The sequence below is a fragment of the Centrocercus urophasianus genome, unplaced genomic scaffold, assembly GCF_019232065.1.
Source record: "Centrocercus urophasianus isolate 14NV4802_14NV808 unplaced genomic scaffold, USGS_Curo_1.0 seq_20, whole genome shotgun sequence".
Lineage (NCBI taxonomy): Eukaryota > Metazoa > Chordata > Aves > Galliformes > Phasianidae > Centrocercus > Centrocercus urophasianus.
Window position 1 is genome coordinate 12049749 of NW_024884756.1, and position 17106 is coordinate 12066854.

At 35.8% G+C, this 17106-nt stretch overlaps 1 protein-coding gene across 7 annotated transcripts in view; it reads right to left on the minus strand.

Annotated features, from left to right (window-relative positions):
• Positions 1 to 17106, minus strand: part of ADAM23 (ADAM metallopeptidase domain 23) — a 64608-nt gene that overhangs the window by 30074 nt on the left and 17428 nt on the right. For all 7 annotated transcript variants that reach the window (XM_042822125.1, XM_042822121.1, XM_042822123.1 and 4 more), the window contains 8 exons: positions 13569 to 13651; positions 12827 to 12890; positions 10565 to 10637; positions 9983 to 10056; positions 9015 to 9080; positions 5744 to 5815; positions 3120 to 3286; positions 513 to 597 (listed from right to left, as the gene is read on the minus strand). In XM_042822125.1, the coding sequence (XP_042678059.1) occupies positions 513 to 597; positions 3120 to 3286; positions 5744 to 5815; positions 9015 to 9080; positions 9983 to 10056; positions 10565 to 10637; positions 12827 to 12890; positions 13569 to 13651 (684 nt within the window). The remainder of the gene's footprint in view (positions 1 to 512; positions 598 to 3119; positions 3287 to 5743; positions 5816 to 9014; positions 9081 to 9982; positions 10057 to 10564; positions 10638 to 12826; positions 12891 to 13568; positions 13652 to 17106) is intronic.

A 17106-nucleotide genomic window follows, 5' to 3' on the forward strand; every position in this document is an offset into this window, starting at 1 on the left:
ACATGCAATTTAATTACTGTATAACTTGATTAGTCCATGTCAAAACATGTGATTGTCATACTAGATCTAAGACTGCACTGAGGTTAAAAATATTAATAAGAAAAATATCAATACATAGGAGCTAGCTTTAACGATTTTAGCTTTTAAATTAAAAAAAAAGTTAGAACTACATCATCAGTACATCAGAAGACCAAACCTCTTACAGTAAAAGAACCTAGAAGGAATTGCGGTGTTATATTTCAAATATCCTACTCTGAGATTTTTGGTCCATATTTGCCAAATATGCTAAAAAAATTTCAGACTCCAGTGAGAGTAAAATGAAGATAGAGGGGATGCACTTTTAAACAAAATGCATAGTGGGCAGTACTTTAGTGATAACACCAGAAGGTTGGCTGCAAAGTGTCAATCTTTTTAATATATGAATGATCTTTAAAGTCTGAACACTGAAACATATGAACTCTATGGTTATAAAAGTTTCTATTTTACTTCAATTTAGTGGTAGAAAAAGTTACCTCATTCACTCCTACTCCTCTGGTCACAGAGCAAACCCCTCCAAAATAACTTAAGCTGCTCCTTTTGTAATGAAATGTCACATTCCTTATGAACAAACAAAAATAAAGTGAGCATAACATGTTAACATTGAGCACCAAGAACTTACCGAATAATAAACTTCCACATTACACACACAGTAGTGCTCATCTAACATCAACGGTTGGTATAAGTTTACAAAAAGAACACTGACATAAAAAGAGGTAAGACACAAACGTCAGCCAAAAAACACTATTTTTATCTTTAACAGTCAGTATCAGTCCCAACCCACAGACAAAACAGCCAGAAACAAACCGAGCAGATTGCTAAGAAAATACAACAACATTTCCTCTGAAAATATAATAATGAATACTTTGCCAGCAGGAAGGTGACTGTCCTCCTGTACTCAGCTCTGGTGAGGCCACACCTCAGGTACTGTGTTCAGTTCTGCATCCCTCACTAAAAGAAAGACCTTGTGGCCCTGGAGCATGAGCAGAGAAGGGCAGCAAAGCTGGGAGTAGTCTGGAGCACAGAGGTCTGACAAGGAGTAGCTGAGGGAAGCAGGATTGTTCAGTCTGAAAAAGAGGAGGCCTCAGGGGCCATCTTCTCTCTCTTTAACTATCAAAAGGGAGGTTGTGGCCAGATGGGGACCAGCCTCTTCTTCCATGTAACTAGCAATAGGACAAGAGGGAATGGCTTCAAGTTGCACCAGTTTCAGGTTGGATATTAGAATGGTCAGGTGCTGGAATGGGCTGCCCAGGGAGGCAGTGGAGTCACTGTCCCTGGAGGTGTTTAAGAAACATTTAGATGTTGTACTGAGGGACATGGTTTTGTGTGGAAATACTGGTGACAGAGGGATGATCATTAAACTAGATCAGCTTGGAGGCCTTCTCAAACCTTGAGATTCTGTATTCCAGTTTATAATCTGTCAAGAAGGAATTCTGTACTGAAATGATCATTCACAATGGTGATACATCTAAAACAAAACCATTCAAGTTCTGTTTCAACTCCAGATTAAAATACGGACGTGCTAAGTGAAGTGCTTCATTTAGTGGTTGGCATGGCTGCAGGTGGTTGGAACTAGATGATATTCTAGATATTGAGTCCATTCCAACCCAAGCCATTCTATGATTCTCAAATTTGGTTTGCATATGAGTGCAATAATATTAGACTGTCAGTGTTCACTGCTCCATTTAATAAAAATGGCTACTCATAAAAATGTCATCTCTACTTTTTATTTTGAGGAATAACAGTGTTTCAGAACACTGTGGGAAAGATTTTACCATAACTATTACTTTTTTGTTTTTTGAACAACATAAACAGCAAAAGTAGTAAAATTGACAATTGACCCCAGCATGCACGCGTAAAACGGGATCTTATCAGATGCACAGATACCTTCAGGAAAGTCAGCCCCAGCCTTGTGTTGTTATCCTTTTCAGATGTGTTATTACTTTGAACACTCTTATCTTTCACTCAGCTATGGATTTCACTTTCTTTGGTACCTCATGCTGCCACATTTAGCTTATTCTGTTTATTTTTACAAAGATACTGTTTTATAAAATATCACTTAATAGCAATTTGAGATTTCAGATACTGAAGCAGGAAAAAATTCAGACAAGGTCCCTGTAGCAGTCTTTAATCACTTGTCACTCCTAAAAGCTGAAACTCTGCATTTACAAAAGAATCTTGATTCACAATCAAGACAACAGTTAGAGAGTTATAACATCTATTCAGCAAGTTAGACAATACACACATAAAAGTAATTAAAGTGCACATCATCAGTGCTTGCATATCTAATGAGAAACAAAATTAGTATTGTTTCAGCATCTATATTAAGGCAGTGCAGCTATGACAGAGGATGAAGAATTTCCTCCAGCCTTTATCTTAATCCTCCCCAGCAAAAAATGAATAATAAGAGGAGTATTTGTTATTCCACCCTCTGCAGTGTGGCTGGGAAAGGGTTAAAATCCTTATGCTCAACAGTGAACCACACTCTTCCTTCTCTTTACTACGCTGTGAAGTAATAGAGTTGCCCAAGGTTGATGTTGTGGCTAACTGCCCAACCTGCCCTTCCCTCAAAAAGGCAGCGCCTATGTTAAGAGTCTATTGTATCCCTGCAGGAAGAGACCTCCTAGTGTTACAGTAACACATAACTGCAGTTACATGTTACTTACATTACATGCAACTGTAGCTACATGTGTAAATAAACATGTTTTGGCGGCAACACATAATGCTGTCAGTCTGCCCTCTCCTGCTCTTCACTGTGCCTTACAGATCATTAAGAAAAGCAAGTGTCCTTAAGGGCTCATCAGGAGACATTTCAATTGTGTGACACTGTCTCCAGGCTGCAAAGACATTAAGCTTTCATTTTGCACTTATATTATACATACATATAAATATGACCATGGTACATACTACGTGCATTACAAATAGATTAATGCACTAAAAATAGGTATAACTTGTTAAAGCAGGCAGATGTTGATGTAATGAGCAACAAGCAAAAAGGTAATTAAAAGACAGGTACAGAAAAGCAATAGACAGAAAAGTAGGTAGAACAATAATGGTCTTAATCACTGTATAACAGTACATACGAGAGAAGGTGCACAGCATCAGCGTGCTGCTTGATGTAGTGCTGCCGATACTTGGAGAAATCATGAAGCATCTGCAGTGGGTCAGGGTGAATATTAATACGATCTCTGTCTGTCCAAGTTTCCACAGCAACAAGGACCACCCTGGTGTTCAGCTGTTCCTTGTATATCTGAAGGCAGAGACAGGACAGGCACAGGAGTAGAACACTGGGTCAGACATGCACAGTTAGCCAGTAAGAGTAAAGCGGAAGGACAAGAGGGATAAATCAGGAGGGAAACACGGGGAAACAGTTAGCTGGTAATGCCTTGGATTTCCTGCAAGTTAATCATCTCAACCAATCATATCAACCTAACTTCTGATTGACAGGACAAAAAATAACAACAACAACAACAAAACAACAAAAAATTCCAATAAATTATCTTCATTTTTTTTAGTGATTCCCTGTTCTCTGTAATTCTCGATGACTTAATTCTCACAAATGACTTAATTCAGTCTCTTACAAAACCTGAACAAAAATCCGCAAAGTAGAAATGTAAAGGTACACAGGGTGATCTAAAAAAAAAAAAAAAAAAAAAAGCCAGAGACAGTTCTTCAGTCAAAAATAACTTCCTCTAGTACAAAATTTATACCACACAGAGCTTGATTTTCATTTATAAAAACATCACTTCATGTAGCTTAAGCAACATAAGAATATTATATTTTACATTAATTTTAATGTCCCTGTAGTAATAGATAAGTAAACGACAACCAGGCCCTAACCATTACAAAACATCCTTAAAAGATCCATTTTAACATTGTGCATGGTATTTGCTACTGAAAGAAAACAGCTGCTCTCTTTAGGTTCAGGACATAAGATGCCACATTTTGTTGACCAAGGGAATGACAGATCTCCAAGATATATTCTCTATCCATAACAGACAGCCTGCTGATCTAAAGCGTTTCATGGGACACAAAGAACACCTACTGAAACATGCTCAGTTATGATCTAAAAAGCTTTTCATAATTAATCCATTAGCTGCTTAATCTATACATTTGTAAAAGCTACTCAGTCATTCCATATGTCACCATATTAAAGACATGTTTTCATTAGCTTGTTTTCAAGCCATAGCTGCGGTATACAATGAGAACTGCCAATACCTTCCTTAAGTTGTGGTGTTTGTAATGAACAAACTAGCACTAGCTAGCACTCTAGACTTTCTGTACTTTAAAAAATGTCAGTGCATAATATTCAGAAACAACGGAGGTACATACACAGAAGAGACAGAGTGCTACCAGACAAGCTCAGTTTTATCCAAGCACTTTTAAAGAAGAAAGAATACTAATATGCTTTGCTGTGAGGGAGGCAGGCTGAGGACATGCACAAGAAGATGGTTACGTGTTTGAGAAAAAATGATAAAAATTAGAACTGAGATTATATACGGCTGGATCAATGTTTGCTGAGATGAAAACTGTATTTCTTGAAGTGAACAGGAACAAAAAGGTGGCAAAGAGAGCAGAGTAACTGAAATCTCTGAAAGCCAGTATCTTCTGAATACTATTCAATAAGAAATAAAACTCACTCCCTAGGAGCATGAAGGAATAACAAGGCAGAAATTCATGCTCCAGTTACAGAGAATGCCACTAGGATGACATTTTGCAAGATTCCTACAATGTGACTGAATTCTACTCTGGAGAGATGCAGAATGTTTCTGTAAACACACACAGCAAAGAAAAATGGAAAAACAGAAGGAACAATCAGAGAAAGACAAGATGGTTAAATAGTTGTTAAAACGCAGAAGAAATACCTAGAAATACTGATCACATGAGAAGAAGATGGGGATAGCACCTTTGCTTTGGACATGCGCAATATAAACACCAACAACATCATTTCTATTAGTTAACATTTTCAGATGGTTACACAAAAATATTATAAAACACTTCCATTACTTTGTCTATTATAATTATACTCACCTAAATTTTCAACAAACAATACTTCACATAAAACACAGAATATAAAATATTGTTTTGCTTCCTCAAAGCTATACAAACCAGTCATTGTGTTCATCTCTACCAAAAATCCATCCTGCCTTCACTGCAAACACAACTCTGAAAAGCAACAAAGTCAAATTTTCCTACAAATCTTACTTCTAGCTCATGTGCTCTATGCACTGTCAAAATTTCTTGTAAAAAATACAACTATGTTATCTGTATCAGTGGTACAATGGCAATTTTGTCTTCAATTGTAGATTTAAGTAGATATAAAGAGGAGAACGTTCTTTAAGTTTTTTTGCCCAGTGTGTAAGCGAAGAAATTTGCAGCTTCAACCACTTACAGTTAGATGCATTTCATTAATGTAAACTCAATTAAACTTACTCTTAAGCAGTGACCAATACTGCTTCAAGTTTGAAATCCACCCTGATAAAGGTAGAGTCAGGCAGATAGAAGTCTTGTGAAAAATTCCCAGAACAATTTGGTGGTTCCTTACACATCCACCACACACTATCTTGCGACCAGAAATGAGTTGTAAAATGAAATTTTTATAGCTGCTTATTTTTTAATCCTGCTACTGCTAACGTTAACTTTTTAAATACAGTGCTAAGCTAATAAAATCAGTGATACAGTTTTCAGAAGACACACAGATACTTACAGCATCTACAAGGTTCACCACAGATTTGGCAAAATTGTTTGTGTATGCATTTGAAGAACGATGCTTTTTGAACTATAAGAAGAAAAAGAACACAGTGAGAGTGTAAATATTTATTACTGTTCAGTAACTTTAAAGCAAGGAAGGAAAATTAATATTTTAAGAAAGACTGTGGGGAAAAACTCAAAACTTAACAGCCTATATCTCATCTTCAAGAATCCCTGAAGAATCATTTAACCACAATAAATATCATATCTAGAAGAAGAGTTCAAATGTTCAAGACAAAATTACATTGCATCTCTAGAGCCCATAAACGTAAGCTTGTAATGAGAGAATGTTGTACCCATTAGAAGTGTGCTTAACCTGCTGAGTTAAGTATCAGACAGTACTAGCCACATTCCATAGCATTAATTACAAAACCCGAAGTGGAGGCATTTCTCAGTTGCCTTGTGTGCAGCTCTTTGCAAGGGCATTCTGTCTTTACTATAGCACCAAATTTTTATGACAGTAGCAATTAGTTATGACAACAAGAAGAAAAGGGAACACATGGTAAAAGTAAAGATGTGTTTTCAGTATCAAAAGAGTTAAGGTGACTATCAAACTTTATTCCCATTTTCATAGACTTCAATGAGCTGTATTACAAGCTCTGCCTCCTATTTCCTGTGCACGTCACTGTAATTGCTTATGTCTTTCCACATCCTGCCCCACAAATCCCTTCTGCCCAATACCAGAATGGCCAGGGTTGGAAGGGACCTCGAGGATCATGAATTTCCAAGTCGCTGCCTTAGTGTCTAAGCATGAATTCATGACCTCAAAAAACCTTAATAAACCTTAAAATTATAAAACAAAATTGCATTACACAAAATGATTTGCAGTCTTCAAAGTTTCCTTCTCCATGTCAGATAACATTTTTTCTACCACTTTAAGTTCGTTACTTTTGCACAAGCAAGCTAGTTTTATACAGGCAAAATGCCACAGAGACAACGTAAGTTCACCAAACTGTTTAACAATGGCTGAGGCTCATTCATTTGACTGCAGAAAAGTGTTTGGTGTTTGTTTTTTGTTTGGTTTTGTTTTTACAACAGATGCAGGTGTTCACTGCCAGCTGCAGTATCAGTGCTTAGGATGCACACTGAGAATAGCAGCCATGTTATGGGATTCACTTTGCTCCCTAGGGAACCAGGATACTAGAACAAAAACAATGGGGGAAGAGCTGCTTGGTTATCTTTGTTTTGATGCAATGTCAAATTGTCTCAGAAATGGAAAATTAAAATAATATGCTTTAAAAACTTTCTTGTTTTCAGAATACTACTTAAATATTAGAATCAATACCAGTATTTGATGTCATTAAACATCGCTCCTAAAACAGAAATTAAGCAGTCAGCTTGTAAAGTGTTCAACAATTTAAATACGTTTATATGTGGTTTTAGTGCTAGAGGAAGTGACAATTTTGTGAGAAGACATATCGATCACTTAATAACACAACGTTCAAAGAGGTTTAAGACACTACTTCCAACATGCAATCTTCTGCAGGAGAAATCTGCCCTCTACTGGTAAACTGAAATCCTTAAAGGTCCGCACAAACTCAGACTCATGAATGCTGCCTTAAGTGCATCTGTTTTATTCCTTGAAAATAAGCTTCTGAGTCACTGACAATTCTGAAGCAAGTCATCTCGAGTGTCTGTGGTCTCAAGTTCTAACAAATAAAGCTTGCTAGGAGGCAACAGTTAGCATCTGTTACAAGCCTAAGGAACAGGATGGTTGTACTGTAAGCATGTCTGTTAACAAGAAAGGGCAGAGGAACCAGACACAGAAATGTTCTCCTTATAAGAAGTACCAACCGCAGATCTCAGACAAGATAAGAAAATATCAGTAACTTTACTTACTATGCCTACCATATTACTAACATGTGAACACTCCTCCCCTTGCACATAGGTTTACAAATGAAAATGGTTGAATAAATGTTTGTCCTACTATTCTTGCCCATGCAAGTTTCCTCCAAGTTGCTGATTTGATGCAGACTAAATGTATGTTATTTTCAAGCCAGAGTACTTGTACAGTTTGTAAAATATTTCTGGAAAGGTTGTATTATCTGCAAAATACTGCATCCTGCTCTGAGACTGACTCTTTAACATTATCCTTCAGTGCTGACAAAAGAGTCCAAAACACCAAAAATAACTGGGAAAACATACTGCAGCATGATAGATTCAATGAGCTTGTATAGAAACTTCAAAATTGTTACAACTTGCAAATAAAATAAGCTGAATGTTCATAAACATAATTTGCTTTTTAAAAAAGGTTTTGCACACAGAGAAGCACAATCATACTAAGAGGCCAGCTGGGAAAGCTAAATTTCCTTAAAACGAGGCTCAAAATGAGGCAAAAATCAAGTTGTTCCTGAGGAACTTGCTATGGGTTGCAGTATGTTCTTCCTTACTAGAAAAAAATTTATACCTATACTTAATATTTTAGCCATGTGCTCTGGCTAAAGTGTAGCTACTGGATTCCAAGAAGGGATCACTTCAGACAAGTTCTGAAAACACGTGTATCGTATTTTCAGAATACCAAAGCAGTTTGGCATCTACAAAAACACAAAATGAGAAGTACTCATCAGAATAAACCACAGCTCAGGGAATACACATAACTCTTACTGAGAGAGCCAGAGTTACCTGAGTCTTACAGAGGCAAAAATATCTTTTTACCAACTACGGGGCAGGTGCATTCCAGCAGAAAAAAAAAAAAAAAAAATCACAGAAAATTTGAGAGAAAGAAGGTAGAAGGAGAATATTATATATAACTCACATGTAAGACTATGACAGTGACAACAATCAACTTTCTGTCCAATAGTCCAGTGGTTAAAACATTTCAATACTGAGACATGGGATTCCCAAAAAGTGGAAACTGAACAATAATCTCTCTTAAAAACACACACTGCTCCATTGACAATTCTCTTTTCCATTTTTAATAGAGGTATCATAATGGCACTTTGATACCTGGCATAATACGTGAAAGCAATATTACAGATATCAGCTGGTCTCATTTTTACCAGTTTATCCTCAATAATGACTTTTTTCCCCCCTTTTTGTCATTTTAAGCAAATAAGAAATACTTTGTGAATCAAACAAATTGTACTGGTATTACAGCCTACGTCTTAGAGTATTATCACTACCAGCTGCTGATAAATGAAATATTTGATCCCAAAAGGACTTGATAATGTGTCGTTCATCGGTATACAAATTATAACCACAAGGAATCGCTGAATTGATACACCTACCATTTTGTGGTCATTGACAATCATGAGCTCCAGATATTTCATTTCTTCAAAGACACCACGAGATGCCTGATGGATTAAAGAAATTCTGAGAAATCATGAAGATGGAAGAATTTTCCAAAAAAAAAAAAAAACCCAAAAAACAAAAAAACTGCAGTTGCTGATTTAATAGGATTACCTGTACATATTATGTAAAGTTTTAAGTCTATCCAAAGTGAGTCAGACCTTCTACTATGGTAAATACTCCACCAACTTGGTGAGCTTTGATAATTGACACTGGCTGGGAATCTGAGCTGCATCATTTGGAATAAGTTTAGAATTTACTTTTTGGTTCAGTACAGAAGTCACCACTGCTTCCCTCCTTACTTAGACAGAGAAAAAAAAAATAAATCTCAAGTGCTGGAACTGCTGGAACCGTTGGCTACAATTCATCACAGAATTGAAGAGAAAATTTCTAAAAATAGATGAGCCCTCCAAAAATAAGCCACGAATTGTACAAGTCAGTGAAGAAATACAAATTATTTTTCTTAAACCCAATTATTCCTCTTGCTCTCATGCATATGCATGTGTAGATCACGAGGACTGTCAACTTTTGTTCTCTCAGTAACCCAGTCAAATTAGATGTCCTTATTTGGAGTTCTTCTTTGATCATGCTACTTAACACACCAAGTGAAAATAAAATTGGCTACCTTCAAATAGCAGTATTTTATCCAAAAATAATCTTTATCAAGCAGATTTGAAATCTAAAACTCACCCCACTTTCTAAAGTCATTTTCATTACTAATCTTCCGTTCAACTGATGTATAGTTTTGCTTTTATGTAATTTAATTTAAAAATACTTGTATTACACAGCAATTTCAAGCTACAGAAATATTTATTTTCTAAAGCTTCTGTTAACTCAAAATCCAAACTGGATGGTTTGGGCTTTGTTTTTATAAATGTTCTTAACTAAGGGTCACATCTGTACTCACTGCTCTCCTTCTTCTCTTTCTCTTCAGCCACAATAGTTCAGAGATAAAGGGCCATTTGGAACTAGATTCAGTCCCTGTACAAATCAGAATTTAAGAATTTCGTGGCATTATTTCCAACTGCTAGTATAAAGTCCAAAAAGAGATTAAGATCACCAAAGTTAGAATAACATTTGATACTGAAAAGTTCATTCTTGTAAAATACACAGTAAGTATTTCATATCAAAACTCAAGTCACTTGGCAATCTAAATTTAGAATTAAAGCACGCAAGGGAAGATAGAAAGATTGTAGGCTGGGCTTAGGATATATGTTTTCTTTCATTTCTATTCCTCAATAGCATTCCTATCACCGATTAAATTACATGATCTGCAGAAGAAAGTTGGTTGGTCTTCATAGATGAAAGTCTGTCAGTTACTTTTCTGAGATCCATTGCAATAATTATTGAAAAAAGAAGTTTAGTATTTATTTTCCAAGTGCTTCTAAATGATCAACAATTTTAAATATCTCTATTAGCCGAATATTCAAATTATTCAATATACATACAACTATTTCCAATATTGAAAAACTCATAAGCAAAACCATACCATGGTCCTGCAGCTGCTTGGAGGCTTGTGTTCCAGAAGTTCTTTGGATGATGTGTGGTCTACTTCTACTTTCCTGTTAAGAAAAACATGCAACATTTTCTTCTAATTAATACTGTAGAGTGAAAAGGCATTTATTTCAATAATCATCATTCTTACTGCTTTTCCACAAAACACAACCACGGTACCAATTTCACACAGCAGCAATTTGAAGTAATGTTTGCAATCCTAAGCAATCACAGAGCATTCACCAGCACACAAAACTCGGATATCAGAGATGATTTTGAGATTGTTTGAAAAGTGTCCTTTAAAACCCTTAGTGCTAGAGAATGCAAAATCATTGATTCCAATAAACCAAATTAAAGAGCACATGTTTAGATGAAATCTTCCACTCCCAGAAGAAATGCAAGGATCTGTTTCCTATTGATGACAAAAATCTACCATCTTCATTGCAGCAAAATGCAAGAAACTAATCAATGCGGTATCTTTAAGAGGCTTGTTCCACTGTAGTGTTGAGTACACCAATAATAAGCAGCCTTTTAATGCATGTGTTCTTTAGAAGCCTGACATGCCCCAAATTATTGCATTTTGATATCCCTAGAAGACACTTGTCTTCTCTTCTCTAACACTTCTTCTACAGAGGCTGCCAAAACATGCAATTCTTTTCGAAGGGTAGGATGCTACTGTTCTGTAACTCCTGGGAGAGAAATATATAATGAACTGAAGGAAATAAGAGCACATTTTTGCTGGTTTTGATTTTTTTTTTTCCTTCTGGAAAAAAATGTTTTAAATAGCATCCACAACAGTTAAGGTTAATCAAGCTGAATAATCTGCATCCTGAAGCCTATGTCCAAGATATTATCTCGCACAGGAAAAAAAATAAAACTAGTCACTGAAAATTCTCTGTAGCTGTATTGTTTTGATCTTCAGCATTTTGAAAAAAAAAAATAAATTCATCTGTTCTCTTTTCATTTAGAATTCTACCACTTGAATCTTAAACAGCATTGGCAGACAGTATCTCAGTTGAAGAATTTCTCCTCTGACTTCTGTACAGATACAATTGTAAGTATAATTTCAACAAATTTACACCGTCTGTACTGTCAGCTTTCAGCCTCACAATCTTTATGAATATGTGCTACATCAAAATGTAGCTTAACGTGGCTAAACACATAGCATGTAATACAGCTTTTGAGGAGACTGAGAAATGTCATTCTTCCCAGTTGCAGCATTTTTCAGTGTCCATATAGTTTCCTGCACAGCCCAAGAGTTGATCAGCTAAACTGTGATTCCTTTGAATGCTGATTCACCTTCTTTGAAAGCTTCAGGAGTCAAAGATTTTGCAGATCTTTCTCTGGGCTACAAATCAATATTTACAGTCACTAAAAGACATGAATTCTGCAGCATTATGTTATTATCATATACTGGTAAGTACCTGAGTGAGGCATGTTTGGGAGCTGTGATACAGCATGTGGAACAGACCCTACAGACTAGGTGAGGTAGAAAAGTCTTACGGTCTACAACTCAATGTTACAGAATCATTCTGCTGAAAACCACTCAAACCTTCGAACCATTCAGGATGTAGAGACCTTCCTGGTTTTGTTACTGTCTGAAATGTAGTCAATTTTATAAATAGGCAGTTTTAGGAACAGCTGTGCTGTGATATACTTCATGTGAAGTACAAAAATAATTATAGTTCGTAAGATTTTTGCATAAATACAGTCCTAAATCCCATGTAAATATTTGAATATATGACTAAGCTGGATCAGAATAATTAAAGTGACACACATATTACACACGTAACATCTACACCCAGATATAATTATCTATTTCATTAAGATCTTACTGGAAGTACAGTAGATCAAAGAGCAACTTGGATCCAACTGCTTTGTGAGAAGGATGACTTCCTCACCCTTCTATAAATTTATAAATTCTTCACTTCAAGTACTAGAGCAAATGGATAGACACCTTTTGACAGTGCACAGCCACCTGCTATGGAAAACGTCTTACTATTCCATTTCCAGCAGCTAAGTGATTAACAGCAGATAGGAAGAGGAAAAATGAAAGGAAAGCAATGTAAAATGTTAGTCAGTTCATACCTGCACATTTCTCGTCCTAAGTCCAATCAGGTGTTTTAAAATACTTTTGTTTTCCATATGAACACAACACAGATCACTGATTCACTGATTTATCCTCTAATTTTTATTTGCTACTCCCTGAGCACTCTCTTTCTCAAACCAAGTGAAAATCAGATCAAAATAAACTTACTGCACTGTGAGTCAAATCCATCGGTTCTATCAAGTACACGTAAGCACTGTCTTCAAACATGCCACTAGAACGTGGAGAAAGAGAACTGACATTTAGTATTGCATGAGAATTAACTTGACTCCATCAAATGTTTTTTAACAAAATAAAACCAAAATTATGGCTGAAACTCTGATCAACATTAGAATAACCCCATATGTATACACAGTATCATCATATGTACCTAGAATTAAGAATTTTTTTATTATTTTTTCAGAAATCAAGTACATGTAATGGTAACATAAAGATGAAAAACCAGAGAATACACGTTGGACCTAGAAAACAGGGAGTCATAAGGCAGATATTAGCAGCAAAATGAGGTAAGTTACACTTAACAGTAACTAATTTTTTTTTTTTAATTATCTAACAAAAAGAAAAATGCTTCTGTGGGCTTTCATGCATGCATAGTGAGCAAACAGACTGCCAGAGGACAATTCTTGTTCATTCTCTACTACAGTAAGTCATTTTAGTGAAATATTTTTTGCCACTTACCACATTCAAAGGTTTCATGAGATATTATCAAAAGACTTTAATTCTAATGATACTAAAAAATGGTGTGAGCAGATTGGCATAACAGGCACTGGTATTTTGAAATTTCAAGCATCTTTTGGTCTGGAAAATTTTAGTCCATTACACATTATGATATAATATTCAAGAGCAATAACTAGTTAATAGCCTTGTTTGAAAAACGAGAAAGTGCACTTACTGAAGCCCATTACAAGTTGAAAGAGCAACTTTGGAATCCTTGATACCTCTGATATTTCCATGGTAGTAGCAGTGCTCCCCACCCTAATTATGTTCAAATTAAAAATAAAAAAAAAAAAAAAAAGAAAAGAAAGAAGAAAAAACACAGAAAATTGCTCTGATTTCATGTCTATTGTTTAAATCTAGGGGGAAACATATGTAACATCTTCCATTAGATAAAATTTCAGAGAAAGCAGCCTCTACTTAAACTACATCCCAACGACTATTACAATTTGATAGTAAAAGTAAGCCTTGCCTGGTAAAGAATATTTTATGCCTTCAAGTTGTAATGTGAGTTACTCTCTTGCTGATGTCACAGCACACCTCATCTTTCTTTTTTTTTTTTTCCAAACATATTTCTTTGCTGTAAATTGATGCTACAGAACTGTTACGTAATGCAGGTTACATGAGCTGACTTGTTTCTTGATACTTGCCAGATCCACTAAATTTATAAGTACTACACTGTTCATCAATTACCTGCATGTGTTTGGCTTCAGTTTGCATTCTACCAACCCAAGTTTGATTTTTCTCTCTAAAAAAGTATTAATTTAAGCATTATATCATTAGACTATAGGTACCAGTATTATTTATGAGCTTCAGTGTTTTAGATTGGCAACACTAAAATGCACAGTTAAATTCTCACTCTGTAGCTCAAAAGAGTAATAAAAGTCAATTCTTGATTTTAACTGCATAAAATTAAAAGCAGATGCAAAATGTGACTATGTTAATAAGTTAATGTGACTATGTTCATAGTATGTTAAGATAGTATTTTTATGGTTTCAGAAACTAATCAGCAGTCATATTTTAGACAAGTTCCTGCTCTTAAAAAATAACACAAATTTCCTACAAGCATGTTTAAATGTTAGAGAATTAAACAACCAAAAACCAACCCAACAACCCGTCAACATTAGGTGAACTACACCCAAGATGTCAGTTTTCAAAAGCCTTAATTATACAAAGTGAGAGAGACCCTGCTGAATGCTGCAATACAGGATTTGACGAGTCAGAAGCTGTAAGAATTAGGCAGAACAGAATTAGTGCCAAATATGCTGTCAAATGGGCTTTCAGAGCAACTCTGAATACATTCTGTCAGGTCTCCACAGGAAGGTTAGTCAAGCTGTAATATGTGTATATATGAGAGGAAGAGGACAAAACGAGAGATCAAAATGCTCCAGAGAAAAATTGGTACATAAAATATTGAAGTTCTAATCCAGAAAAGCCTTGCTCGTACGTGACCTAAACTCTAGGGAATGCTGCATGCTTTCCTCAGAATTGAAAGAGCAAGTTCCCCAAGCTCATCCAGCTCTTCACTACAGAACAAACTAAGCTGAGCTCTCCTCTCCTGAAGCAATTGGCTCCTGACTAAACTCTCATTGAAGTGGGCGTAGAAGCAGCCCAGCCATCGAAGGGGACTACAAAGATGCTCAGAATGCATCTAAGAGACTGACAAGGTTTTGAGACCCTCACAAAACACAGTTGCAGTGGCTTTCATTGTTGGTTGTTTTGTGTTGTTTTTCATTCCTCTGGAGTATAAACTAGTACATCAAAAAGCCTTTCCTCTGGCTAATGCTTCAAGTTTCCCAGGTCACTTTGAGGAGAACCACCTCGAATCTCTTCACTTTCCAGAAACATCCTCTATCCCACATGTAATGGCTACTGTGTCTACAGCTACTATGTGTCACAGCACCCTCCCTGAATTCCATAAAGCACACTGAAGCAGCTTCATCCGTGGAAGACAGATTCCTGATCTCAGAAAGAGGAAGCACAATTCTATACCCAGAAGCTAAAAGGCTTCTACGACATATGAGTATGATATTCATCATCATACTCTTAATTCTGGGGTCATCTGAATTCCAGCACGCATACTGGAACCATTTCTTCGCACTTACTATGACTTGAGGAATTAACAAAAATGTAAATGCTCTTCAACTATGCACAGCATTATTTCTACTTTGGGCCTTATTTAATGAGTTATTCAAATTCTGAATGAAATTCCCAACAGAGTCCACTCTGCACAAGTAAATCAAAGTATTATACAAAATGCAACCACCACGTATTTACTTCTCTACTAGTGAGAATACTCAGAACGTGCTTTTTAACAACTGGTGACCATCTTACTTGCACAAGCAGCTTTTCAATCTTTTCCTTTTTTTAAAGACTGTCACGCAAGTGAGAAAATTACTGTTTGTTCCCTGAAGTTTTCACTCTTTAAATAAAAATCTACAGTATTTTCATCAAGATCTCACATATTTGCATCCACATCCAGAAACAAAACAATCATTTTTTTCAAGTCTAAAAAGGATTATAAGATCCTGTAAAAAGCTTAGGATGTAGTTCTCATTTGATCTCCTTAATTAATTGTTTGTGTATTTTCTGAACTTATAATGCAGACTTCAATGCATTAATTAGAGTTATAAATTAAAGCTAAATTATTGTTTCTAAACAAATCAATTGAGAGAAGATCCCCTAGGAAGCGTGGATCAAATTACTGCCGCATGCAAAGGCAGTACATTTGCTCAGTCTAAAGTTGCAATATAATTTTCCAGTCAGATCCATGATTCAGCAACCGCAGTGCTCAGTGCTAGCGCTGCAGCTAACAATTGCACGAGCTTGTCCACATTCCAAAAGGATCCATTTTCTTGCATCATTTAGCTTTTTTGCCCATTCTGCACAGTACGGAGTCTTCATGAAACAAAATCACTTTTTCTTAGTATGTTATGTGAAATTATTTTCAGTAGAATACAAAACAATTCACTGCAATAATTAGGTTGCAATAGTGTTATTTTGACCTAATCTATCTCTTTTATTTGTAATTCTCTATAGCAAAGGCAAAATAATCAGGTATCTAATATATGGCCAAAAAGTGTCACTTCACTGAATGCATAAGCGTAACGCGATTGCTTGCTTTTCTCCACTCTAAATAAAGATATGTTTCACATATAACAAGCTCACAACAAATGTTCCAGCATTTGTATCAGCTATGAAATAAGTCATTCCCTGGAAATGTATTTTTTAATGCTCCTTTGAACTTATCAGTCTTCATGTTGTTAATACAATCAAAAGTTGATTCTGATTTCCATAGTACTAAACTATCTAGCATAACTTTATGTCTTTGTATCAATAGCTTATTGGCACTGAATCCAACTTAGGAGCCAGTTTGACAAACTAAATTAAGTAGATGTCATTAGATAACATGCTAGCTTTCACAGAATTTCTACTAACTCCAGTTAGTTAAGTTTTCATCTTCTTTTTTTTTTTTTTCTGTTTCCCAGCTGTATAATTCTTACAAAGAAAAGTCACTGCAAGTTTTCTGCTTGTACATCTTGTATTTCCACTACCTGTTCCTCTTGCAATTTGTGCTAAGTACACGTAATAAACACTACGCTAACCGTGACTCACATCCCGCCATCCCCTACGTTTCACAAAGCACAACTGTCCTAGCACTGCCTGGATCATCCATCACTGCCTATTTCCTACCCCAGCCCAGATGAACATCCTTA